This window comes from Hibiscus syriacus, unplaced genomic scaffold (genome assembly GCF_006381635.1).
Source record: "Hibiscus syriacus cultivar Baekdansim isolate YM2019G1 unplaced genomic scaffold, ASM638163v2 tig00116997_pilon, whole genome shotgun sequence".
Taxonomy (NCBI): Eukaryota; Viridiplantae; Streptophyta; class Magnoliopsida; order Malvales; family Malvaceae; genus Hibiscus; species Hibiscus syriacus.
In genome coordinates this window covers 367,298-394,702 of record NW_024063513.1, presented here as the reverse complement: position 1 = coordinate 394,702, position 27,405 = coordinate 367,298, and the positions used below count along the sequence as shown (strand labels likewise).

At 35.4% G+C, this 27,405-nt stretch overlaps 4 protein-coding genes and 1 pseudogene across 4 annotated transcripts; 1 reads left to right on the top strand and 4 right to left on the bottom strand.

The window, feature by feature from the left end:
• Positions 1 to 94: 94 nt before the first annotated feature.
• On the bottom strand, positions 95 to 1,237 carry LOC120193931 (uncharacterized protein At2g39795, mitochondrial). Its single transcript, XM_039196352.1, has 3 exons — positions 1,020 to 1,237; positions 619 to 947; positions 95 to 539 (listed from the first exon to the last, which is right to left on the bottom strand). Exons 1-3 carry the CDS (start codon positions 1,224 to 1,226, stop codon positions 380 to 382), a joined length of 696 nt encoding a protein of 231 aa, XP_039052283.1. The 5' UTR covers positions 1,227 to 1,237; the 3' UTR covers positions 95 to 379.
• Positions 1,238 to 3,886: 2,649 nt separating this feature from the next.
• LOC120194076 lies at positions 3,887 to 5,217 on the bottom strand. Its single transcript, XM_039196470.1, has one exon. It carries the CDS (start codon positions 5,153 to 5,155, stop codon positions 4,013 to 4,015), a length of 1,143 nt encoding a protein of 380 aa, XP_039052401.1. The 5' UTR covers positions 5,156 to 5,217; the 3' UTR covers positions 3,887 to 4,012.
• Positions 5,218 to 12,082: 6,865 nt separating this feature from the next.
• LOC120194078 (protein PPLZ02-like) lies at positions 12,083 to 13,103 on the bottom strand. Its single transcript, XM_039196472.1, has 2 exons — positions 12,948 to 13,103; positions 12,083 to 12,857 (listed from the first exon to the last, which is right to left on the bottom strand). The coding sequence occupies exons 1-2, from the start codon at positions 13,028 to 13,030 to the stop codon at positions 12,386 to 12,388; spliced, it is 555 nt and encodes a 184-aa protein (XP_039052403.1). The 5' UTR covers positions 13,031 to 13,103; the 3' UTR covers positions 12,083 to 12,385.
• Positions 13,104 to 20,326: 7,223 nt separating this feature from the next.
• On the top strand, positions 20,327 to 23,633 carry LOC120194074 (aspartate aminotransferase, chloroplastic-like). Its single transcript, XM_039196469.1, has 11 exons — positions 20,327 to 20,440; positions 20,535 to 20,597; positions 20,820 to 21,014; positions 21,188 to 21,226; positions 21,310 to 21,399; positions 21,466 to 21,574; positions 21,658 to 21,767; positions 21,857 to 22,000; positions 22,131 to 22,297; positions 22,786 to 23,050; positions 23,362 to 23,633. The coding sequence occupies exons 1-11, from the start codon at positions 20,369 to 20,371 to the stop codon at positions 23,491 to 23,493; spliced, it is 1,386 nt and encodes a 461-aa protein (XP_039052400.1). The 5' UTR covers positions 20,327 to 20,368; the 3' UTR covers positions 23,494 to 23,633.
• Positions 23,634 to 24,475: 842 nt separating this feature from the next.
• On the bottom strand, positions 24,476 to 27,405 carry LOC120194075 (annotated as a pseudogene).

Here is a 27,405-nt window from a genome sequence, read left to right as displayed (position 1 = left end):
CTATAAGGAAATGCAATTACAATTACTTTGCAATGATTGCTAAAGCACCAAAAAGGTGCCGAGGGCCTAAAATTTAGATGAGAACATGTTGAAGTTCTAAAAAAGAGTCTATCCACATATATATATAATCCGCAAACACTTATTTTAACCTGCACCACTAAGGTTCTGCACAACGGGATTGCGATTACCTTCACAATTCTGCAGCTTAGAAAAGATTTAAAACTTATAAGCCAATGCCACACGATATGATGATAAATTAGTATTTAGTGTTTCAAAACGGTTGGTCACGAATCATAGAGGATCCTAAATAAAAATCTTGCGAACCTCGCATAGGAACATCTACAGAGTAGACATCAAGATTTCATAAACAAACCTCATTCTATTTCTGCACAATGGATTTGACATTTCCCAACCATTGTACGAGTTCAATCCTATCCTTATTCGTCATATACTCGTGCAAAAAGCGACAAAGTTCATTATTTACACCCCTTGCTTCCAAGTAATCACGAAGTGTCTTCTGAAGTTCCCCATTCATTTTCCTGAAGGAAAAAGAACACAATTTAGTTTGCCGATCATCATTAAAATGAAAAATGTAGTAAACGAACTAGCAAGTTATACCTGAAATCAGGTCCCATATACGGATTAATGACAATCTTATCACGATTTAGCAAATGAACTTTCTGGATTTCTAAACGATCGGGCCAAGCCGAGCACAAAAATTCCATTTCAGGATATCCTTGACCTTTGGATATATCAACAAGCAAGCTAATGTGAAGAACCACATTTTCCCCGGTGCTATCTTCTCCGGGCTTAGGAACAAAAGCACAACCGTCAAACATGGTTGTTTCTAATTTGATATCTTCATTGTCTCCATATCTTGCCCTCATTGTCATCCACTTCTCTCCCGGCCGGTCTTGAACCGTGAATGAATTGAAACTCGTAGCAGGCTACATAAATTGGGAAGAAACAAATCAAATTAAAATCTGGGAGCAAACGTTTCGATAGGAACAATTAGTTACCCGATGGGGAGGGGAGTAGTCGAGCTGGTACTCGATCTCGTTGCTTAGGATTCTGATGACGTTGGCTGTGAAAGGCGATTCGTGGGTTTTGCAGGTTGCATAGGTTTTGAATCGGAGTAGTGAAGCTGGTGATTGGCTGTCGTTAGTTAGGGTTTTCGAAGCAGCGGGGATGAATGTTCTTTGAGCTGTTCGAATGAAGCGAGCCATCTTTGCTTTACTGTTGGACTGCGTAGGTTATTTGAGTTTTCTCGATCTATGTTATGGATTCGGGGTTTTAGGATCAACCGGGCTTAAACTTCAAAGACGAATCAGGGTTTTAGGATCATCAGATGTCCAGCCCATCCTGTTTTCTTCATTGAAAGCGGATTCAATGTGAACGGGCCATGTTTCTGCAATCTAACAGAGGATGATGTCACAAGGTTTCATAATTATTTTCCATCGCTCATTTCCAAATTATTTTCCACTTACTGTCAAAGCTTCCATTCAGAATTTCTTTTTCTAATTTATTTGAAAATGTCAAACCTTTATAATAATACCCGACATCATCATATATTTCCCCCTCAAATGTATATTTCAATAGCTCGGGGGCGCGTTTGAACCGAGATTTTCATGACGAGCAATAAAACATTTGTCGGCTTTAGTAAATCCCAGACAAGAAGAAGAATCATAGTTGCCGACAACTGAATGGTTCCACGTTTCAAAGTGTGTGCCATAGGCAGAGATTCATTGATCGATGAACATTGGAAACGAAAGCCAACACATTAAAATGCGTCGTTTTAAGATAATTTTTTTAATTAATCACTGGTATTCGATCTATTAATCGATTAATTCAGATAGAATATTATAGAGGCGATGACGACCCTCCCAACTCAATTTACTCCATTCGCAAACGGTTTTAAGACGAGTTTTTGAGATTGCATGTTGTGTACCCAAATACGTTGTACCCAAATAAGTAATTAGAAAATCCGATCTTTGTTCGACTGTTTTTTGAGATGCCATGTTGTGTACCCAAATACGTTGTATCCTTTGTGTTGGGGGTGGATTTTCTAATTTTGCGGCATCACTGATAATTGCTTCCCGCTTCCAAGTCTCAACTAACGTACAGTGGTTTGGCTGGTACATGTGGATATAGTTCAACTCGCACTCGGTTGCCACAAGAGTCAATGATGCAGGTCGCAGCTGATTAGATGGCTATGGGTTTCCTAATTGCACGTGGACAGTAGGCTACCCATTAAAATAGATTTCTTTTAATAGGATTAAAATAGATTTTACTTCACGTCTAATGGTCGATTTAAAAACTAAGATTATATTTTGGTTCATAGATGCTTTTTATTATAATTGATTTAGGAATAAATAGTGTAAAAATTACCTTACAGTTTTCTTTCTCAAACCTTAAAAATGTGATTCTGAAATATAAATTTATTGCAAATAATGTTAGGATCAAACGCCCTTTAACAAACAATGGGTGAGACAGTTGGATTTAGATGCAAATTGAGAAGTTAAAGTTTGTGATGACGTAGAATTGAGCGTGATTCTTACACTTCGATAAGTGAACACCAAATTGGGTATTTGTCAAATGATTGGAGCTAATTCCCAGTTGGTTCACCAATCACCAGTCATTTACAAAAGCCAAACCCAAGAAAAGATAGTGGAAAGGAAAGGAAAGGATGGTCTTTTTTTTCTGTATGTATTGTTTGATTCCGTTTCCTACTTTAAGCGGCAAATGATTTTTTTTTTTAATTTGCAACAAAAGGATGCAAGTGGATACCAGTTAAGTCCATCTACCGCGTGACCCCTTCACGATCTTAGCACAAGTAGGCAAACTGCTTTGCAGCCTTTTCTTTTTAATCCCCTAAAACAAGCACGCAGACCCATGGTTTACCGGCCTTAACCAGCGGGCTCATTCTGACACCCCCGCAATAAATTTTACCGTTCGATGGTTCCCGATACATGAATTTTTACCGTAAGACACAGTTTAATTTTTTTGGATCATTATAAAAGCATTTATTGAACTTTATGGGTTGGAGTTGGAAATTTGAAGTCACCCCGTCATGTTAATTACTTATTTATTGAAAGTCTTGAAAGAAACAAAGATAAAGGTGAAACCATATTCAAGTTCCGAGTCTCGACAAGGAAAGTTGAATAGTGTCATCTCCTCCAACAAAGTTTTTTTTTAAAAGAGAATTTATAGCCACTAATGTACGAGACAGACTGGGTTTCCAGTTTCCACAAACAAAGACAGCTCAGAGAAAAAGGAAACAGTCATTTTGTCAGACAGTCAATCTCTACTCAAGTTGGCCACTTCCAACCGCCTTCGTGTGCCGTTCGATGCAGTACGACATTGTTCTGTTGCTCAAAGTTTTACGATTACGGACCGACGAAGTAACTTTCAGTTTCAGAGATCCAAGACGGGGTCAAGTCAGCACAATTGAGGGTTGCCTGCTTGTCTGGCAGGTTGTAGGATCCAAACCTTGCTGATAATTTTTTACACGCATCCCCAAGGAAGCCCATTTAAAACAAACGAGATCCACATCTCACTTGCATCGTCTCCAATGTTGGAAACTTGGGAATTTCCAATTACAAGCACCAGTCCAACCAGCAAAAGGGACTTGGCATGTAGCAATGAAAACCAAGAACAAAATGGTGTGCATGAAATAGCAAAATAAAGAAACAATTGCCTCTCGTTCAATCTGTATGATATATTTGATCTCAACCAGGGAGGGAGTATCAAATTTACTACCGCAAACTTACAAAGAACAATTATAATGATTTCAATATAGAACCACTGAACCACGTAAAACAGTAATCTCTTCGAGAACACAGGGGAAAGGATTGGATCTATCTATATGTATAAATCTCTCTCTCCATAATTTCTTTCTCCTAATGTATCATTCTTATTGTACTATGTTCAAGAACAAATGGGGTTAGTGAGAAATCGAATAGCGACATTATCAACCAAGGATTAGAGTACTATCAAGGGCAATGGAGGATCTTTATTTCTTCCATGCATAAACAAGCAAAGAGAAGCCAGTAGGAGCACTTAACTCACTCTCCTCCACGCTTGCCCACTCCATTACGGAAGAGCTGCCTCCTGAGGAAGCCGAAGACATCGAAAGCGAAGAAGATGATGAGCTTCTAGCAGCCCTCAACAAGCTTTTCCTCATTTTTTTCCACTCGATTCCATTGACGCCAAAGCTGCACGAACTTTGCTGCCACAAAACGCCCCCATTCTTCTCGTTGAAAGCACCCACTACTTCATCGGCTCCATCATGCTGATAATCTCCATCAAGAATTTCAGAGCCTTCGTTCTCAAACTTAAACATGAAAACTGCATGCCCGTTGTTCAAATCATTATCAAACAACCAGTTATACACGTCCCACGAGACTTGTATTAAGACGCCCTCTACTTCGATACGTTCATTGCCTCTAAATTTCCACTTAAGTCGCTTCACTTGCAATACCCTTTTGTTAGCAATGCTAAAACACAGTTCCCCATCCTCTTCCTCCTTAAATTCAATAGAAATTTCCCTACTTTTGCCTCCAATTCTAGCTTTTGTGTTGTACACTTTGTTGCCGAGCACGTGTTCTCTTCTCAAAACAAGAGCTTGGCTTTCCCTAGGCTTTTGAGCTCTAGTTTTGGCATAAGCCTCTCTGGCAGAATCGCCAACAAGAAGCGCCATTTCTCCATCAACAACAATAGCAATATAGAATCCAGAGTCGGGTTCAGGCCCGGATCCGAACTTGGCCCTAGAAAGGTCCCAGAAGACTTGAACATTAGGAACCGTGGCGCTGCTCAATTTCTTATATCCATGATTCTTCCAAAAAATAAAGGGCTTAATATGCAGATGAAAATGGAGGGTGGAGAACGAAAGGGAGGCAGGGAGAGGGAGCGGAGAAGAGGGAGAGTAGTGAGAGGAAGGGTGGAGGTGGAGGTGGAGAGAGTGGCCAAGGAAAGTTCGTGACCAGGTAAGGGAAAAAAGGCCGAGACTTGTGTTGTAGAGACTCGTAGCAAGATCCGTTTTACCTGAGATTTGTGGCGGCGGTGGAGGAGGTGCTATGAAGCTGCTATCAGCGGTGAAGCAGGGCCGGAAACAAGAAGGGAACGAGGGGGAGTGGTGGTGGGATTGAAGAGGCATCCTTTGATGGTTTGAGATTTGTGTGAAATGAAATTTCAAGGGATTTCTAATGGAGGCTGCATATCAGCACTTCAGCAGGGCCTTATAAGGATGGGGTTTTCAAGGGATTGAGAGTTGAGACTTGTAGACTTTCCTACCTGAAAATTTTCATCAGACTTGGTTTTTTTTTGGGGTCCATTTTTTTTAGTTACATAGAATAAAGATTTTTTTCCTGAACAATATACTAATTTAATCCCTTGCCTAAACAATGGCATAGAAAAACATATTAATCATTTTATGGTGATGAGTTGCAAGTAATTAACAAATAATATTTTTTTGATATAATAAAATTTAGATCAACGATGATTACCATGGCATACCTAAGATATAATTAAGATTTATATAAGACTTTAGACATTGTCCACCAACAATGATAATGATGGGATTCGAACCTGAACTTACAAACTTAAATTAACAAATAATATTGACTAATTACATGTTAATGCTTCTTGAAATTTGACCAAGGTCAAACCGGATTTCATTATTTTAAATACAACCATTTATTTATGTAAATACAGTAGATACTCTAATATATGTCTCATTTACCTACTCGTATTTTAGAACTAAAATAAATATGTTGGTAGGAAATTAAAAATATGAATATTTTGGGATATAATAAATAATACTAATGCAGAACATATTCCAAAAATTCATATTAGGTTGTTGAACTTGTATAAACGTTGATGTGGCAAATTACTTGTCTTTATTTTTTTCTCAACAAATACGGTTTTACTTCATTCGATATGTTTCCTCTAAAAAGCAAACTCCATTCACTTTATTTAAATTAAAGCCTCTGGAAATCCGGTAGCCATGATAATTCATGTCAACTTCAAAGTTAATTTTTTTTTAGAATTATTTGTTTATATGTATAAATTTATAATTTTATAAATTAACTATACTCAAATGCGTGGAAGGGTCGTGTAAGATATTGCCAGCAATGGCATTATTTCGAGGGTCCAAAGAAACAATTGGAAAGAGAATGAAATGAGGCAGAATTAGTATTAAAGGTTTGACGATGGAATCTGGGTTTAATTGTGCACACAATTGGGCCAATTCTCATTTAAGTTGGGAACATAACATGTGATGTTAACCAAGCACGATGCCCGAAGTGGAAACCAAAATGATTTTCAAAAGAAAAACACCCCAAACTGTTTGATTTAAACACTTTGCTGCTAAGACGACGATAGTTCGATTCGGACAGGCTCTTTGGTTCCAATTGTGGAGTAAAGTAGGATCATCGAAAATGGGGGAATTGAAATCACGACAAGCAGCCATGTCCCAGTCGGTTCATCGTATTTGTTTATTTCAAGCCTTGAATGGATAACTCTCTCAACGAAGCTGGCGTTGTCTCCTCGGTGACTCGGGGTCCCCCCCTTGCTTTTAATTCGGACAGCTGGTACATCCATGTACTTGCAATCTCGTTGTACCATTTCATCTTCCTCGGTATCCTTACCCTCACCAAAATACAATCTTCCACTGCCTAATTGGCTGGATTTGGTGAAGTTTCCTGGAAATTGTCTCAAGTTACAAGTATAATAACTGAAAAGTTTAAATAAAATCAAAATGTACGTTACATAGTTGTTAATTTTGAAGTCAATAGGTCAAAAGTGTGTGGGAGGGAAGATGAACGACTCGAAAAATATTTTACATTAGACTGGTCAGGCTGATTCCAAGGATTGATAAAACTCGTGTGCAGATTCGACCTGTACAAGTTTGTAGCGTATGGATCATGAAAATTTTGAAGATTGAAGACTTGAAAAGGAGCTTGTCAAAGTAAACTGTGAAGAAAACTAGAGAGAAAGTTGACCCGTTGTATCAGAAGACTCAATAATAATGGCTTTTATTGAGCTTAACCAACACGCGGTTTTAACAACGCAGTGATCAAAGTTGAACTCAAGGTTAGCGTTTGAATCCATTTCTGCCCCACCCCAGAAGCAAAGTTGCACCAGAAAGACAGACCAAAGGTAAAAGGTCCCTTTTGAAGTTTGTTTGCCAATTGCTTCTGCAGTTATTTTTCCTTTACATTGTTTATTAGAGTCGCAGGCAGCTTCTTGGAAAAGGACACTCGAATTTATCATTAACATCAAACATAATTAAAAACTCTTTTCTTTTTTTTGGTTTTAACCAAAAGAAGAAAAAAAACCCTGGCTAACTGCTAACTTGGTAATTAATTTACTGATTAGTCAAAGGAAAGAGGGATCTGTCTATGATAATCTGCAAATCTAATGTGTCCAGACATCAAGCTAACTCTTTACCTAAATATTCTCCAAACTCTTCCAGCTACGACACCATCCAACAGATGCCTTACCATTTCTCGCTTATTTATTAAGCCAAGCTTAAACTAGCTTAATCAATTACGGCTACTAGCCCAAAAAATATGGAGTTGCTGACTACTGAATTGCGTTTCCATTTTCTTATGGTTTTATTCGGCGTTTTTGGTTTTTATCTAATGTGCTTCACTGCATAAAGACGAGTTCCCTGCCATGTGAGCTGAAGTCTTGCTCGGTGTCTGATAAGGCTGAGCCCAAGGAGGTGGGTTTGAACTTCGAAGAGTACAATCCCTACTTAAAGCTGGAAGCCATAATCCGTCATCATGATTCCAGGCCACACATCTTTCTTCGATGGGCCCATTAAGGCACTAACTACGGAAAACAACTGGTTTTTATTGTTTTTGCCGTATTATAGATTCCAGCCCATGCACACTTTCTAAGGTAAACTGGTTTTAAACCTTGCTAATATACCATTAAGGACTGATCCAGTGGACATTGTGATAAGGCAATGGCAGCAGCAAAGTGTTTCCATGTCATGGAACCTGACAAACCAAAATACAATTTCGTCGTCGTTTTCACTCAAAACTATTGCTGAAATTTATCATTTTTCGATTGAAGGAGAATTTTTTATTATATTAACTTTCAAACCTGAAACTTGAAGGGACTGAAGATGAAATTTTCCCATCAGAGGAACTATTAGATCCGCCCTTAGGTGGGAAAGGTGTTCCCTGTATTTAACATTCCAACTGCGCTGTATTTGTTGGTCACTGATAACCGATTGAAATGAACAGTCCTAAATACTAAAAAGAAGGTAGACCACGTATTTAGTCCTTCAATTATATGTGTGATTTCGTTTTAGTTATTTAGTTTTTTTATTTTTAAAATTGTATCTAACATTATGTTTTATTTATTTTAGTCACCAATTGTTAAAATATCAATTGTGATGCAACCTCTCACTATAATATAATGTCGCGTCATTATTAAAAAAAATGTCATGTCAATAGTTCTGTTAATTTTTAACCGCGGGTATTTAAAATGAAACTAAAATATAACGTTAGATATGATATTAAAAAAATAATTGAGTGACCAAAACGAAACTGTTTGAATAGTTAAGCGACGAGATAGTGAGTTTACCCAAACAAACGCAGTCATGATTGCAAGGGAATCTAATAAAATCTCCAAAGCTTAAACGAATAAATATAGACATAAATGTCTATAAGTAGATGGAATGAAACTTGAATACTAGTGGATTACAGGGCAGGTATTGCTTGAGCAAGGTTTCCACATAATTGCATTCATGATACTGACAGTGATGGCACTAGCAATATGAAAGAAAATGATATTTACAGTTAATTGGCGCATAATTAATTCCCTTAAAGATGCTCAAATAATAAGTATGATAATGACTTACGAAAGGACAATTGGGAAGGAAGAAAGAGTCGGTAGGTCCCCATTCATCTTTGTATCGTCTTTCTAACATAAAGAAATGGAGATTTTAGGGCACAAACCATATACATGTTAGCTTTCACATGGTCATCCATGTGAACAGAATGGAGACACAGCAGGAAGAAGATGACATTCCATGCCATGGCATGCACTGCACCATGATGTCTAGAGGCCCTCCCCCTACATATAAAAATCTGAGGTTTTGTTATTAAAGCAATTTTAAAGATTTTTTTTTATGATCCAGAACTTGTTGATACTAACCTTGGCTTTTTTCAGGGTGTATGCCAACAACCTTTTTGTAGCACTCCTGAAAAAAAAGTTTGGATTTTTGCATGACTCGCTTCATTCAACGAATCAAAAACAAAGCTAATACCCCCATTAGGACGACACTCTCAGCAAAATTTAAAAGAATTAGGTGATCTCTGGAAAGGGTTTTAAGGTCATATGATTGTCTTTACCCCCAACATTTCCTCACGAGATTCTATACATCATGATTGGTTTTTGACCACTTTTATTCTAAGGAAGATCTCACCCTCGACTCTTGTGTTCTCCCCCCTCTATTTTTTTCACTAAGATATGCAATCCAAGGGAATCAAGTAGTAATTTTTTTTTTCTTTTACTAGGTTCACCAGAACTAGAAGGAGCGCAACTCCACTTCTTAGAACCAGATACTCTGCTAGTTTCAAACTCAGGACTTGAATTTGAGCATCAATCACCAAGAACAATTACTACAAGAATATTTAATCAGTTCGTACAAGAGCATTCAAGACTGTTCTGTAGACAGAATTCAAGTTGTCAGATTATGACCATGAATATTCAATCCTTTCATGGTAGGTTTGTTTGAAAATAACAGAAGCCAAAGGTGACAAAAGTTTCAAACTATTAATGATGGTAAAACTCACTAACATGCCATGATGTTAATCGCTTTCGCTGAATCAAAAGTAAACAACTTTATTCATTTTCTTTTGAAATGGTCAAAATCAATTTCCAAACAGGTGAACATCATGAAGTTTCATCGATGGAGACTAGACACCAAGAACAAAAAAGCATTCATAATTCATTCATTTTGATACTTAAAATAAGCCATCCATGCAAGTTAATCATTGAAAATTAGGTTAAATCATATTTGCTCTTGGCTCTTTTTACATAACAATTATTATTTCCTTTGGATCAAGTTAAAATGTTCTCTATATAAAAAAAAAACAGTGGAATCCTGCTTATAATTCTAAGACTTACGGGTTAAAACTATATTAGCCATCAAATGTTTTGGATCAATTTGTATAGGGTTGTTTCAGTTCAATTAAAGTTTCAAGTCCTAGTCTTTGAGAATGTACTTAATTATCTTTATTCGATCTGATTCGATAAAATTAACTTTTACTTGAACTGTTAAACTAATATGTAATGAACAGCCGTAGTTCATAAAAAAAAGACAGTTATAAAACAGAGAGGATAAAAGGTTAATTAGGCTAGTATCGTTGCATCTTCTTTATTTCCATATCTGTCAAAAAGGGCAAGTTCTTTCCAGATCCCCAATAATTTTTGGCTAATCAAGTCGTTTGAAATTACTATCTTCTAAAGGTGCTCTGGTTTTCTTTCCTCGTTCTTGTGGTTGTTTGTCTTACCTAATTTAGAAGTGAAGATACTACTATTTTTAGCTATACCGTTTGATGAACTTAGAATATAGTGATGGGAAGTGTTTGTTGTTATCGAGAGTAACAATATGAGACTAAATTGGAATTTCATAAAAGTAAAAGAAAGAATTATTTTTTTAAAAAAATAAAAGAGAATTACAGGAAATAAAATATTATGTATTTTGATCCTGAGGTCTGTCGCTACACAGTTTCCTTAAGATATATTTTCGGCCACTCCTTGGTGCTCGAAATTCTTTGGTCGTCTGTCTCCCAGGATACAATAACTAGATGATCAAATACAATAACACAACAGTATAGATCGCAAACTTTCATTGCCTTCAACTATGACCGAAAAAGTAAGGGAAAAGGGATATTTTTTGAGAAGAAGAGAATATTTTCAAGAGAAAAAAGCTTCTTGAATTCTGATTTAAGAAAAAAAAAATTAAGATATTTGTTCAGTATTTATAGGGAAATTTCGAGAGAATTTTTCTCCAAATAAATCTCTTTTGATATCTAAATTTAAACAGATAATAATGTCTTTTAAATTTAAAATATTAAACCTAAGAGATTTACTCCAATCAGATATCTTTTAATATATAAATTTAAATAGATAATAATATCTTTTAAATTTAAAATACTAAACATATATACTCATTTTATTATTCAAATTAAACAAATGTTATTTTAATTTGAAATACACAAAAGTATATAATTATATTTTAATATTCAAAGTTAAAAAGATAACACATACAATTTTAAATTGACATACAATTTTAAATTGACATATTAAAAGAGTATTTATCCTACTAATATTCAAATTAAATCATATTTATTAATTTACAATATCTAAAAGGACTCTGAATTTAATATAATATTAAATCCATCAATATAATTAGACACTTGCCAGCTTACTTTATGTAGAAAGTGAAGTGTTAATATGGAAATGAATTGCCTTGTCTTGGTATGTGTGGGTTTTCAGTGACGGCATGTTAATTTCTACTAGTAGAGATTCTTACGGGAAGCGCCCTAGATTCAGTTTTATCATCAAAAACTTCACTAACATGATTGTTTCCCATAAGTTTTCTAGTCTTGTTCTGCTGATTATCATTGATTAATTTCAGCAGAAGTATGTTAGGAACTCAAACTCTTGATGAATAAATGATACTAATAATTTCAGCAGAAGTATGTTGCCAAGAACAAAGATGTTATCGTAATACTAAAACATATGAATCACAGAACATGTTTAATAATGAAGAAATGATCCGCATATCACGCAAAACCCTGTGATAGTGACGAATAATGTGTGTGTAGCTCGACGGTTTGGTGTTGAAAATAATAAAAAGGACGATGGTTCTACTGTTGCTTTGAAAAGAATAAGCATGACTTTGCCTTATCTAGGAAGATAGGCTAAGTCCATTCGAATTGTGAAAATATGGAAAGGAAAGGTAATTTATTATAGCATACTTGGGAACATTGCAAAGCAGAATGATGGAAACTCCTACATTTCATCCTCCGAATCCATGATCGAAAAGCAAGAGACAGAGCAGAAGATAATAGTAACATATATCATAACAGAGCTTACTGTACACCGTTACATGGTAGACGCTAGGAACTAAAGGGACTGTCTCAACACTTGGTAAAATGGTATTGGGAAGGTTCAAGGTTGCTTAAGAATGGGTTACATTGGTTACATTAGCGAATCAATGCCACTGGGCGCATGGAATGAAGTGTAAAGACTAAAGACCAAGCCAGCCTTAACTCCTCAAGGCTTGTGCTTCCAACGATGATGAAAAGGAGAAAAGGGGAGAAATGTGGAGAGAAAGAAGAAAGGAATGGTGGATATCCTATGGACATAGTTCAATGGAGCCATAATCAAGTAGCTCCTCAATCATTTGTTCAATGTGATCCTCTTCAAGAGATTTGAAAGGTTGGGTCCTTTCTACTTGAGCTTTTTTGACAACCCAATTTGTTTCAGTCTCTTGAACTGGCGATGGTCTCTTCCCCAGCAGGCCAACTACCATTCCATTGTCTCTACCTTCAATGCCATTGTTGCTGACGACATGTGGTGTTGGTGGCTCACTTTTTGGCTCCTTCAGTGGTGGTGGTTCGTTCATTTGAAGTGAAGCCATGTAGCATTTATGTAGTTTAGCTGTCAAAGTTGCTGATAGTATCTTGGATGATGATGATCGAGGTGCATTCGGATTATAAGGGAAGTTTGTTCTAGCCCTCGGTCCACACATAAGCCTCGCAGCTTCATCGTAAGCGCGAGCCGCATCTTCTGCCGTTTCAAATGTTCCCAGCCAAATTCTAGTTTTCCTGGACAAAAAAAAAACGTTCATATCAGTACACATGCTTGAAGAGCCCAAACTTTCATGGTTTTCCGGGGGGAAATGAAGTTAAACTTACAATATGGGATGGCGAATTTCAGAAACCCAAGAACCCCAATGCCTTTGTCGGACACCTCGATATCGTTGTTGTGGTCTAGCCATGTTGGTGTGAAAGAAACGTTGCTTTTGAAAAGGGAAAAAAAGTTTGTGAAAATGCCTGAGAGAATGAGAATGATGCTAGGGAGGGGGGAGGTGGAGGGGGAGGGGGAGGGGGCCTTTTTGTAGCTGACGGACGTGGTGCAATTCACTGTCATCCAACCTGAAAAATTGAAGGGTCCCGCAAATTTTCAAGGTCTTGGATCTTTTGTTATTATCTATTTAGTTACAGTTGGCTGATTCTTGCATTGATATATGGGAGAAGGGAATTTTCAAACATCAAGCACATGATTATCAGGTTATGAACAAATATTTTGGTCCAAAAATAATTTCCGAATATTGAGCTCTTGTTTTATTCACCCTTCTGTCCTCGTGAAATTCTAAGGTCAAATCCCAATAGATTCTTGAGTTCAGATAATGACTTGAGCAAAGTGCATAACTACCTGTTGCTTTATAAAAGAAGGGCTTATTTTTAACCTAAATACCTCAATTATACATCTAGCTGATTTTAATATTTAAAGATTCCATTTTTCAAACTAACGTTTAATTTCGTTTTCATTTCCGGACCGTAAAACATATTGCTATAAAATGCAAGTATTTTGAGATTACGTTTTTAGAGTTATAATTTTGTTTTGAGTACTAAAAATCTTAGAACATATCACAAAAAAGTATATATTTTTTTACAAGAATCCTAAATTTGAGCATATCACAGCAGCTATTTCTGACCCTTTCAATTGCTTGATTCACAAAAAGACACAGCAGCAAGTTCGTGACAATTTGGCAACAGATTCTAACTTATTTCATGCATTTCTTAAGTAAAAGTTGCCAACTTGATATTTGTTTTATGGTCTTTCATGAAGCTAATCCTAAAATATACACAGAAAACTAATCCTTTTGAGCTGCATATAATAAACGTTAGTCGTTCGATCACGGGTGGAACACGCAGCAGCGAGCAGCATGTAATTGGACAGAAAAACATTTAAAAAGTTGGTCTCACTCCTGGTTTACAGCTAAACCTAACCCAAATTCTATAGTAGGATTGAAGAGAAGAGTCAAAAATATGAAATGAAAGCCAATTAAAAGCCTATATGGAAACAAAATGGGAGGACCCACTTTGCAATTCAAACGCGTTATGAGATGATACCAAAGAACATAACATGGGTGATGAAATACGATGGATATGGTTGTCCTTTCATTACCCAACCAGTGGGTGTCCATAAAATCTTCTCAAAGGTTTTTGAAGGCGAAGGCTCAGCCGCCCACCCAGTTATCTGACCAGACACGCTTCACAGGCTCTTTCCTTGCCCTTCTAATCCTACAACCTCACATGCACGCACAGTTCATTGGTCCAACGGCATTTGCGACAGAAGATGTGATGGGAATATGTTGTGTCCATGGAGCAGGCCGCAGTCTAAGGGATTTGGGTAGCAGGGCAGCCAGGCTGTTTGGTTTGACTTTTTTGAACACATACCACTTACCTCATCATTAGTATTGACCAAGGAGACCAACGGGTCGGGTTGGATTAAGCTTTTGTCAGTTCAATCCAACTCCAGAAATATATTGTCTTCATCCAACCAGACCCAATTCAAGAAGTATATCCCTTTGATCCGATTCGAGCCGACTCGAGAAGCATATTTTCTCCATCCGAACTCAACCCAACCTGAATGTTAGAGTAAAAATCTACATCATACTCGACTTGATCTGACAGTATATATCTTTCACCCGACTCAATCTGATTCATAAAGCATATCTCCTCCCTTCAAACTCAATCCAATCTAAATTTTGGAGTAAAAATATGCATCCGATCCGATCCAACTCGATATACATATATATATATATATTATTCGATAAAATAGACACTTAATTGAAAATAAAATTATAGTAAGGGGCATTGTAAAAATTATCTTTAAATTTATAGAAGAAGAATATACTATTACCATAGATCGAGCCAAATATTTTTCACCGGAAATCCAAACCTAACCCCACCCTCTAATAAATCTGACCTAACTCAAGTCGAATGAAATCTAATTTTGTTTCGAAAGAAATTAATCTTACCAAATTGTGTCGTATCAAAATCTATCGAATCCGGATTAAATCGTCCTCCCGGTGTTGGCGTGAAAAAGAGATCTCAAAATCTCCATGTGCATGTGCATGTCCGTGTTTAGTTTTAATCTTGGCCTTGGCCCTACACAACCATATATACATCATTATTATTATAAAAGATATTTATTTAATTAATTAGAATTGTCAATCACAATCTAAAGCCAAATCCAACAACAAATATTGAAGCAAACAAACCTGGTAGGTAGGGAAACGAGGTAGAGTAAATTAAAAGTTGTAGCTTCACCAAAAATAAGTAGGTGACTGACGAAGCAGCAGCACATGGTGCTGGTGAGTAAGGCTCATGTGCAGTGATGGTAGAGGGAAGAAGATTCATGTGGCTGGGATAGGAATATTGCTTTTATATATCTATTTATTTGGAGACTTCTTTTGTTGTTTTGTTTTCCACTTTGGCATCTTCCTTATACATTGTATGTTCGTTCCTGCTAGAATGCTCATCCCATGTTCATTGTATTTTTTAAAAAACAAACATGAGTTTGTTTTATTATCAAAAGATGATGCACATTCTTCGAGTATAATTAATAATAATAAATATAATATAATTTTATGTTAAATTCTTGTATATTTTCTTTAAGAAAAAAACAGTTCATCGATTTGAATTAAAACCATTCGTGGAACCAAAACAATTACATATTCGATATAAAGCAAGACAAGAACCGTCAATGAAGGCCCAACATCATAGTTTGATCATGGGCCGAGCAGCCCGATCTTATTGGACCCAGACTTGGATTTAATTTTTTTTACTCACGGCGTAATTTAATATATTTCATTTAGATTTAATTATAAATAAAAATAAGATTATATTGTATTACCCAAAAAAAAGTTTCTTATTTTATTGATAATGTTTATTCCAAAATTTTGTTTACATTTATCTCATTCAAAAATTTTATATTACCAACCTATATGTGTTCACCGTCAAAAAAATTTTTTGGATCTACCACTGATCAAAAGAAAGAGGTAATTGTTCACGATGATTGTTGGTTTAAGAATGTAATCCTCCACACTCCATCTTGTTTGAGGTGAGCTAGTAAGAGATATGATTTATGTTCTAGATGAATAGTTATGCTTTATTTTTCCCTTTTTCCTCCTCGAAATTTGTGTTTACCCTAAAATCAGTTTAATAGTGGAAATTCAAGATCTGACCTATTGAATTTATTCCTTGTATCAATGATATATGGACATCCTTAATTTATTTTTCATATTTTCTAACGAACAATGAAAGAATACAATGCATATCCGCCGAGAGAACGTTATAAAGTGATATATTTAAAAAAATATTTATTCTAAATTTAATATATATGTATAATTTAAGAAAGAGTAATTATTTACTTTATAAACTTTGAATAAAAAAACATATATTACTTATATCTCATATATTACTTTATAAACAAAATAATAATTTAAAGTTGAAAAAAGAAAGTTAAAATTATATGAGGACATCTCTTTTATTATAGAATCTTCTATACATTGATAGAGAGTAGGGTAGAAGTGTTCCCCACCCCTTCTCCCCTCTAGGAGTAGGTCTTTTATAGAAGATGGAGAGCAATTTAGAAGTTGCTTGTTCTAGGAGTAGGTGGGTGTTTGGATCATGGAATTCTTGTTTACTGGTAGGATTTTTTTTCCCAAAATTGTTATACCCACGTTTGGATGGGAAAAATTCCCACCCGAGGGTATTATCTCATTGCCAACAGTAAATTTTTTTACCTTTTTACTGGGAATGTCATTCCCACATATCACATAGGTTTTTATTTATTCCCGAGTCGTTTGGGTTAAAATACCCTTATTCTCTTCTTCTCCCCGTTACCTCGCTTTTGTCCAGTTTCTTTTGCTGAGAATTTTTTTCTGGTAAGATTTCTCCTCCACTCCCTATCTTTTATTTTCCCAGTAATATTACTTGGTTTCCATATTTTGTGCTTTTGTTTCTATTAACAAAAACCTCTTGAATGCACACATATGCTACGTTTGATTCCTATTTATTGCTTTTTTCGACCTCCTATTTTGTGTTTGATTATTTTCCCATGTGTTTGATTCTTTTCCTAGTAGTCTAATTTCAGAAATTTCTACTGAATTTGACCTCCATGCTTTTGATTTGAGCTTACTGTGAGTACTAGTTCCGTCGCGAGGATCCAAAAACCACATGAAACTCTTACTTTCTTTGACTTTGCTTCATAATGTTACATTGCTTTATTCATTTTCATGTCCATAAAGTACATAATTTCGTGCTTTCTCAACTGAGCTTGTTGTTTTTCGTATGTTGTTTAGGCGTTTGGAACGTTTCAGTGTTTAGCTTAGAATGCAGATTCTTTTTCCTTTTCTGCGCAAATAATCCAAGTAATTAAATGTTGAAGTTACGAGACTGAAAATCTTTTACATTGAAGTTGGGTCTAACTTGAACCGTCTATGCGATTGCGAATAATAAGTTATTGATAAGGCAAAAACATAGAAATTTAGTTGATATGCTTCAATGTAATTACTTAACAGAAATAAGTTCTTTTTCTGAATTTCTACGATAGAATATGATGGAATCTGAAGGTAGAACCTGCCCTTTTCTAATTCAAATTTAAGGTTGCAAGTTCTTACATATGCTTCTGGATAGAGTGTGAATCTCCACTATGTTTTACATGTTTTGTTATCCACATTTCCATATACTTTTCCTCGATGCAAGAAGCAACCATGTCATTTCTCTTTGAATTTATTAGATCTACCCTGTTTTCCTTCTTATTTGCTAGAAGCCTAGGATTTACATCTACTTGAATTTAATCTTACTGAACTTATCAAACTAAAATTTACTTGGTTCTCTTTTTGAACTTCTTGAGAATATTGCTGCACATTCCATACAATTGGCCTTTCTGAACTGCCACATCAGTCTTGGGGATGGACTTTCTGAACATACACCTAACCATTTTTTTGTGTTGTTTCTGGTTCAGGTTGCCAAAATAAGTCTACAAACAAGTTTTCCATCGGAGTATACCCGCTTGGTTTTACTTCAGACTGATAGTGGGAAGAAAGTACCGAATTCGACTGTAGTAAGTGATGTATGTATCTTTTACATGTGGTGAATTACTTGCCTAAGGCTATGCATAAATTTACTATTCTTTTTTACATTGGTTGTTATATAATTTAGGCCAAAAAATGAATCTTTATGTGTTCACTTAGTTTCTGTAAGTTTAACCAGATATTTAACAAAATAAAGCTGCCAAGCAAGGGAGAACCGACTGGTCCGAAGATGATTTTACTGGGACGCTTGGGTGTTGGCTTTGGTAACTTGACTGCTACGGCTAAGAATATTCCTCCAGGTGTTGAGGAACCCAAGTCACCCAAAGGAGCATATATTTTGGTTAATGTTGCTTCCAAGTTCCAACTGCTGCTGCATGTTGCTTGATCGTTGCTGTTGTATGTGCTTCATCCAAGCTTGTTCGTATATGAATAACCAATGCACTATTGTTTTGTCACAAATATGCACTGCTCTCGCTTGCTTCGAGTGTGTCAATTGCTTTTATGAACTCTGTGATGGTTTCTAGTGATATGATGAAAGGTCGTTGAATTCTTGAAGACGAAAAGACATGGATATGAATATTACTATTGTAGTTATTGTATGTATACGATATTGATAATGATAATGCTAAGAGCAATATGTCTATTATTAAGTTACTAATGCAATGAATACATATAGTATTCCAATGCCATCTAAGATAAAGGGAAATGTTATAAAGTAATGCAGGTATCTTAAGGCAACAGATGCACAGTATAATCAATCAAACATGTGCCTTATATCACAAGACTATTATTTTCTCACTTATTTGAATTGTGTGTTTGTAATATAAATTCATGAGATAAATAATAATGATAAAGTATGCAAAATAAAGTATAAATATAAAAGATAAATAAATAAATTATTATATATAAAAGATATAATAAATATTATATCTTAGATAACAAAAATAATTTACATCTTTTTTATTATTATGAATATCTATGATAAATTATTGTATATAGAAGAATATAAACCTTATCGATTGAAAAATACAAGAAACCTCCCAATGAATGCATCACATATGAACTGAAGCTAGTTTTCACAATGTAAACATTTAGTTAAATGTTGACGTAAAATTTTAATATATTTTTACATAAATTATGTAAAATTTAATATTAATTAAAATAAAAATAATACATGATATATTTAAATACTCAAGTAATATATTATCAACATATATAATTTTATATAAATAATTTTTAATTTTTATATAAATAATTTTTATTTAAATATTTAGAATTTCACTTGTTAAAAAATATAGAACAATGACAATTTAGTAAAATATACATTATAGTAATCTTTTATTCCTTCAACCAAACACTGTAATCTTACATTCATGCCAAACCAACCAAACACAGTAATGTAACATTCCCAGTAATTCTATTCCCTGATAATCTTTTATTCCCACTGGTAATCTTACATTTCGTAAACCAAACGCACCCTAGGTATTTTGGGAGTGTACGACCAAAATATTAAATGAGGCGTTGGAAATAAAGATCACCTCGTGTAAAATTATAACACCCATAACCCTTATACATATCAAAATACGAGTTAAAGATTTTACATCAATATTATAGACATTCATTGATCATACAAAATTTGTTTCATTTCAAAAAATTTCCTTTTTTAACTTTAATATATTTTATCAATCATGTAAAATCATAAAATAATATTTAAACGTTCAAAATAAATTCAATTTTAGGCAATAATTAAATAATTTAGTGACATTTCATAAACTATTTAAAACCTGCCTAAATATTGCTTACTTTGAAAATCATCTTAAAAACAAAGACGTACCTAAATACTATTCATTTATAAATATGGATATAATTAATGACATGATTTTAATTATTTAATTGATGTATATTTTAAAATTTTGGAGACTTCATTAATTTTTTAGAAATTTAAAATTAGTTTAATCTTCAAACAAATTAAAGTATAAAAAGTATTTTAAAAGTTTAACAAAAATATGACGACATTGAAGAATATCAGTTTATTGAAAAAATGATAAGAAACTCTTTGATGTAAATTTTAAAAATTAAAAGTCAAAGTGTATCTTAAAAGTTTGTTGAATATCATTTACCCTTCTATTGATTAAACGGATCATTTGGCCACCCGTTACTGTGAGTTTCGTCACATTTGTTAAAGTTTTGATCTAATCAGATACTCATCTCCTGGCTGCTAGACAGATGGCTTCATCGGTGCTCTCTTTGGCTTCCGCAGGTCCCTCTGCTTCACTTTCTTCTAATGGAATTGAAAAGGTATTTCTGATCCCTTTCTTTATTTTTTTTCTATTCTGTTTTTATGTTAGTTACTGTTTGGTTACACTGAGAAATGAGAGGGTATCTTTCACAGGGAAAATTGAATCTTGGAAACTGTTTCAAAAAGGAGAAAACAAATCTCTTCTTGAAAACAAAGGTACTTTTCCCCCCTCTTACTTTCTGTTCCATTTGCAATTTTAGATCAACCTTCCATGCTCAGTATGGTTAGGTAATTATAATGACATTTTCCCTTGATCTGTGTGTCTGGTAACCCCAGTTATGTTAAAGGGTTTACATAGATTGACTGTGGGTAGCTGGTATTTTAGTTATTTTTCCCGCTTTGTTTGCTTCTTCATCCGAATCATTTGGTTGTTTGCAGTCTGTTGGTCGAATATCAATGGTTGTAGCTTCCGACGTGTCTCGTTTTGAAGGTATAACAATGGCTCCCCCTGATCCAATTCTTGGGGTTTCTGAAGCTTTCAAAGCAGACAACCACGAGTTGAAGCTCAACCTTGGAGTCGGGGCCTATCGAACCGAAGAACTGCAGCCCTATGTTCTTGATGTGGTTAAAAAGGTTAGTGTTCTTTCCTAAAGCAGGTGGTACAATTTCATTAGTGATGGCCTGCTCTAGGTTCTCCATTGACATAACTTTTATTTGCTTTTCTTCTTGCTTTAATGAGTGAGTATTAATTTCTTTGACATTTATATATTGTGTTCAAATTGATGTTGAAACTGTCCATTTTCTAGGCTGATAAACTTCTACTGGAGAAGGGGGAAAACCGAGAGGTAACTTTATTTACTAATTTGATTGGATAACAGCGATCATCTTCTCCCTTAAGGAAGCTTACTATATTTAGTTTCACATGCAGTATCTCCCAATTGAAGGCTTGGCTGCTTTCAATAAGGTGACAGCAGAGCTGTTGTTTGGAGCAGACAACCCAGTTATAAAACAACAAAGAGTACGTGAGAATTCTGGAGAAGATTGAAATTGGTTTCATTTTAATGTATGTGTTTCATTTAACCAGGTTGCAACAGTTCAAGGGCTTTCAGGGACTGGTTCACTTCGATTGGCTGCTGCGCTTATAGAACGATATTTTCCGGGGGCAAAAGTTCTAATATCATCTCCCACATGGGGTGAATAATGTCTTCCTCTTTAACTTATCTGTGAAATTTGTTCAATATTATGCATTCTTATAGTTACTGAAATTGGTTCACAGGTAATCACAAGAACATTTTCAATGATGCTAGGGTCCCATGGTCAGAATACCGATACTACGACCCAAAAACAGTTGGCTTGGATTTTGAAGGGATGATAGCAGACATCAAGGTCATCTTCTGGCTTAAAAGGCACACTAGAAAATATTTCAATATCATCTCTCTTTGTTAAACAATTTAGTCTTCAATCACACTTTGCAGGAAGCTCCTGAGGGATCTTTTATTCTTCTTCATGGATGTGCTCACAACCCAACCGGTATTGATCCGACCCCTGAACAGTGGGAAACAATTGCAGATGTCATCCAAGAGAAGAACCATATTCCATTTTTCGATATTGCATACCAGGTAATAGTTACCTGAATTCGTGATATAAAACTTGATTAATATCGTGACTGATGTCTAATATGGTAATATTATATAAAGATGGAAAATATGATATTTTAATGAGAACTAGTTGAATTACTTTTGGTGATAGGGATTTGCAAGTGGAAGCCTTGATACTGATGCAGCATCTGTGAGGATGTTTGTGGCCCGTGGTATGGAGGTCATTGCTGCTCAGTCATACAGTAAAAATCTTGGCCTTTATGCGGAAAGGATTGGAGCAATTAATGTCGTTTGCTCATCATCAGATGATGCTGCAAGGTGCAGTTTTTCTTGATCTCGTGGAATGTTATGTAGTGAGCTCTTTTTTTTTCAATTAAGCTAAACCAGAGATGATTGCAAATGCACAATAGGCCATGTAGCTAGATTTTTTTTTTATATTTCAGTAATTATGTTGTGTTACAGGCGGGGAAATATGATTTCCCTTCATTCTTGAGAGTGACAAGATGTTGCTCAAGTTTAAATATGCCGTCATATTTAATACCCTTTGCTTTCTGATGCGTAGAGAATTGATATTATAGAAACTAATTGATGGTAATACCCAACATATTCATCTGTAAAAATGTTGGCAAAGTTATAACGTAGATTTTTTTTTTGTCTTTTCACATCCTAGTTCCTCCAACAGTGCTCCAATGAATATTAGTTCAAATGAGTCGGACATGTTACACATAATTCGCTTCTGGTTTCTAGTCCTTTGGAATGGTATATATTGTTTAGGGACCGAGTTATATTCTGTCCTTCTATTTCAGGGTTAAGAGCCAACTGAAAAGAATTGCTCGACCAATGTACTCAAATCCTCCTGTTCATGGAGCTAGGATTGTTGCCAGTGTTGTTGGGGATGCAGCTCTCTTCAAGGAGTGGAATGCAGAGATGGAAATGATGGCAGGGAGAATTATGAATGTGAGGCAGAAACTATTTGACAGTCTTTCTTCCAAAGATAAAAGTGGGAAGGATTGGTCATTCGTTCTTAGGCAGATTGGAATGTTTTCATTCACTGGCTTAAACAAAGCTCAGGTAATAGCCTGCTCCCACCTTTTCTTTGCGCCCTATATGACAGTGAAATATAGCATTATCACCGCATATTTGACGAATAACCTCGTGTTGGGTTAATGTTTGTTTAAGCCTTTGAAGTATTAGAATATAATCGGATTAAGACCAAATCAGTATTTTTAAGACAGTAGTATCAGTTAACGTGATAAATGGATTCAAAATTTGGATACTTGATTAAACACTGGATTATGTCGATAGTAAAGTATCATATTTTGAATGGCATAATATGACAATATTCTTGTTGTAATGGTTTTTTTCTTTTCTTTTCTTAATAGTGTGATAACATGACCAACAAGTGGCACGTATATATGACCAAGGACGGAAGGATATCCCTTGCAGGATTATCGTTGGCCAAGTGTGAATACCTTGCAGATGCCATCATTGATTCTTATCACAATGTCAGTTAAAATAAAGGAAAACTTGATTTGAACAAGAACCATGAGTAAGTGAGGTGATTTTATGAAAAGGATTTTGTAATAATGTGTGCTGATCGGGCTTAAACACTCATTTTTTTCAAGTTTTGATAGGGGCAATTTTGCAACCTCTAGTTTTGTTTTGCTGAATGTGGAAATTTTGAAGTTTTCCAGATGACAGCAAATCTGGAAAGCATTACTGATTATTATAACTGTCTCAAACAATAAAGAGTTCCTGTGTTGGTAGAGAAATGTTGAAATTTAGTTCTCGTATTTCATGTTTTTGTAATGCAACTCTATGTTATAATTGTGTCCAAGGCTTGGTTGAATAAGGATTGATCTCTTCCTTGAGAGAAAAAGACTGCTGCACGGAGCATCTCGGAACCCATTGCTGTCTACGAAAGATACTAAGGTTGAAATAATTCAGAAAACTAAGTTCGAAATAAAATGTATGCTCCTCCTTTTACCAGTGTGGTCGTATGCTCCTGTTCATCTCTATTTCGTTTGATTAAAAAAAACATCAAATGTTTAGCAACCGATGCAAGCGTTTACGCTGCAACTCGTCACCTTGCGGGCTGTGGTTGTGAGAGTCGTATAGCCTATTAGTTTCTACAAAATAATAATTCATTTCCAAGTCCCATGCAGGTGTACCTAATATGCACTATAATTATCGCTTATATCATCGTATCTGCTATATTCTCTTTATCTAAAATTTAATCATCTTTTAGTGACGTGTCTGTTGTCGGATGTTAATTAAAAGATTTGATAATAATAGAAATCTTTTATCATTATATCGATGATTAATTGATAAAAACAAAATACGAAGGTGAATGTAACTTCTTATTTAAGTTTGGGAATTCAAAGTTTCGACCAAATTATCATTGTATAAACAAATAAATCTAAGATTGCTGTATAAAGCATTTCATATTTAGTGCAATTTCCAAATGATATTAACAATCAGAAAATCATCCACACCAGCTCAACCAACCAACGTTCACACTTCGCCCCAAAGGTATACATTATCATCAAATGTTTTGCTTATGGAACTGATGTGCATGTAAGATTTGGAGACATGTCAAACACACATGGGGTAGTTTTTGCTGTCAAGGGGCTGCAGCTTGTGTAAGAGTCCCTCCAAGTTCCATAGGTACAAGAGGGATAAGCGAGTGCAGAACATCGGTTATCAACGGCCGATAGCCTGGTTCGGGTTGCACGCATAGCACGGCAACAGCGGCGACCTGTATAGTACAATTCCACATTTTAATTGCCAAAGTAGTAACAGAGGGAATGGAGTCAAAGAAAGCAAATCAGTCTGCAAAATGAATAAATGGGTTCTAAGCTCACTCATTCCTACCTAACCTAACCATAACCAGTCAGACTTGTGTGACGTAGCAGGCAATTTTATAAACAAAGACAGTAGCTTACCAACCTGATACAAGTGTTTTAGATCCATTGTATTTCGTATTACAGGATCCACGATGTCCGGGAGTTTAGATCTATCAGTAAGCTGAGGCATGGCCTGTGTTAAATAATGGATATGGCATCAGATTTACAAACAACCCTTCATTTTTTTCAAGTGAATCATCGTAAGAGCAAGGCATACATACCCATGTGACAATAGATTGGCACTGAGCTGGTGCCAGTTTTTCCACAGGCTTTCTTCCTAATAGAAGTTCCAGCAGCACAACACCAAATGCATACACATCGCTCTTATCTGTTAATTTACCTACAAAAAATTCCAGATAACACTTTCAGATAATTTGCACAACATGACGTATAATTCAGATTTAGCTTACATACCATCTAAAAGGTATTCTGGGGCAACATAACCTAAAGTACCCGAAAGCTTCAGATTATTTTTGTTATGGGCTGCATCAGTTACTGCAAGACCGAAATCCGAGAGCTGTATCGAGACATAATGGAAAGAAAGTGAGCTCCAATAGATAATACAAGACCGAAATGGAAAGCAGCATAATCGTTACCTTCGCGTTGAAGTTTGAATCCAAAAGAATATTTGATGATTTCAGATCTCTGTGGATGACTGGTGGGTTGCAATGTTCATGCAGATACTCCAATCCTCTGGTCAACGAGTGTTATTTTTTAAAACCATATTCATTAACCAAGAGGAATAAGTAAAAATGAAAACAAAGCCTTACCTTGCTGTATCCAAAGCAATTTTCATCCTTTTATCCCATGTTAATGAAGACCCCTGAGAAGGTCCTGAGATGTAATTTAAAATTTTCCAGAAACAATAATTAACATATATCCTTTTATATTGGTGAGTTCTTAAGTTGTTCATGAGAGTCGAAGAGGGAGAGAGAGTGCTTACCATGTATCTGAGTTTCCAAGGAACCATTCTGCATTAATTCATATACAATAAACCTTGATTCATTTTCACTGCTGAAACCCAACAATGATATTATGTTGGGATGCTTAAATTTACGTAGCAAATCCACCTCATTCTGCAATTCAATACAATATAACTCAACATAAAAAAAAAAATATGAAATCCTTGAAAACACATAAAAGGGGTTGATAATTTTTTTTTAATAATACCTGAAATCCTTTTTCTGCATCCTGATTTTTACAGTCCAACTTCTTAATAGCAGCAAAAGAACAATCATCGAATTGAGCCTTGTAAACACACCCAAATCCACCCTCACCCAGAATATTACCTTGATGAAACTTGTCTGTAGATTTTTCAAGCATCTTATAATCCATGAATGAGGCATTATTTTCTTTAGAACTGTCCTTGTAGGCTTGAATTTACCAAAAAATGGTGCCAGTCCATCCCCTTTTTCAGCATCTTCAAATCCAAAACCACATAAAGAAAAGAAAACATAGGGAAAACAAGCATCAGTTCTAAACCCTAATTCTCAAAGTCCCATAACTATGAAGAAAACTGAAATAGTATGGGGTGAAAAGAATATACCTGAGCTCTTCCCATCATTTCTGGTGGATTTGCGTGAATTCTTACTGTAATAAACCCATAAACAAAACAACGAAGAGATAATTGCAGCCAAGGAAGAGCAAGCAAGAATGAGAGCTATTGCCATTTTCTTGGTCGGATCCTTCTTTTTGTGCTCCTTGCTTCCCAGTTGGAATCCTGCTATCTCATTAAATCACTTTATAGAGTCAAAAAGCATAACTTTTTTTAGCATAGAAATGAAAAATGAAAACTTCCTTCTCCAAGCAAAATGCTCTCCGGTTTAAGAAATCTGAAGAGATTTTAGAATCAAACACTGTCCACATTCAAGAATATTAAATGCAGCGAATGAAAATTTGAACTCGGATAAGACTGTCTTTGAAGTCTAACCAGAAACAACCGAGCCAACCGGAAAAAAACAAGGGCTTTATGTCCACTAGCTAACAGTGTCAAAACAAAAACAAAAAAAAAAGGAGGCAATGGCCGGTTTCATAACTAAATTTTGAAGTAGTTCTTCTACCTGGAGAGAACGCGGACATTGAAGCAGAGATGGGAGTGGAAAAGGGTGACGAAAGAGGGGATAAAGAGGGAGCAAGAGGGCCGCCTTGCACGGCTGATGCTGAAACAATAATGGTTTCATGAGTAGAAACAAGGAAAATGAACAGAGTCAGAAACTTCTTCATCGCTTGGTTCTTTTCAAACAATAATAATAGCTTTTTACTGTTCCTGGTAACGGAAGAAATTTCTTCAAAACATGAAGAAAGGGATATATTATATAGCAAAGTCTCAGCCTTTGAAATTGTGGGTTCAATTCAAATATGACTGACAGAGAGGAAAATATACAATGTTTTGGAATTTGGATGTGGTAGAGTTGTAGGCTATTAGTTTCTAGGCTCTGGGTTGCTCTTCTTTTAACCGTCTTTTTTATGCTTTAAAAAGTAGAAAAAGCAAAAAGGAATCACAGGGAAAAGTTGCTTTTA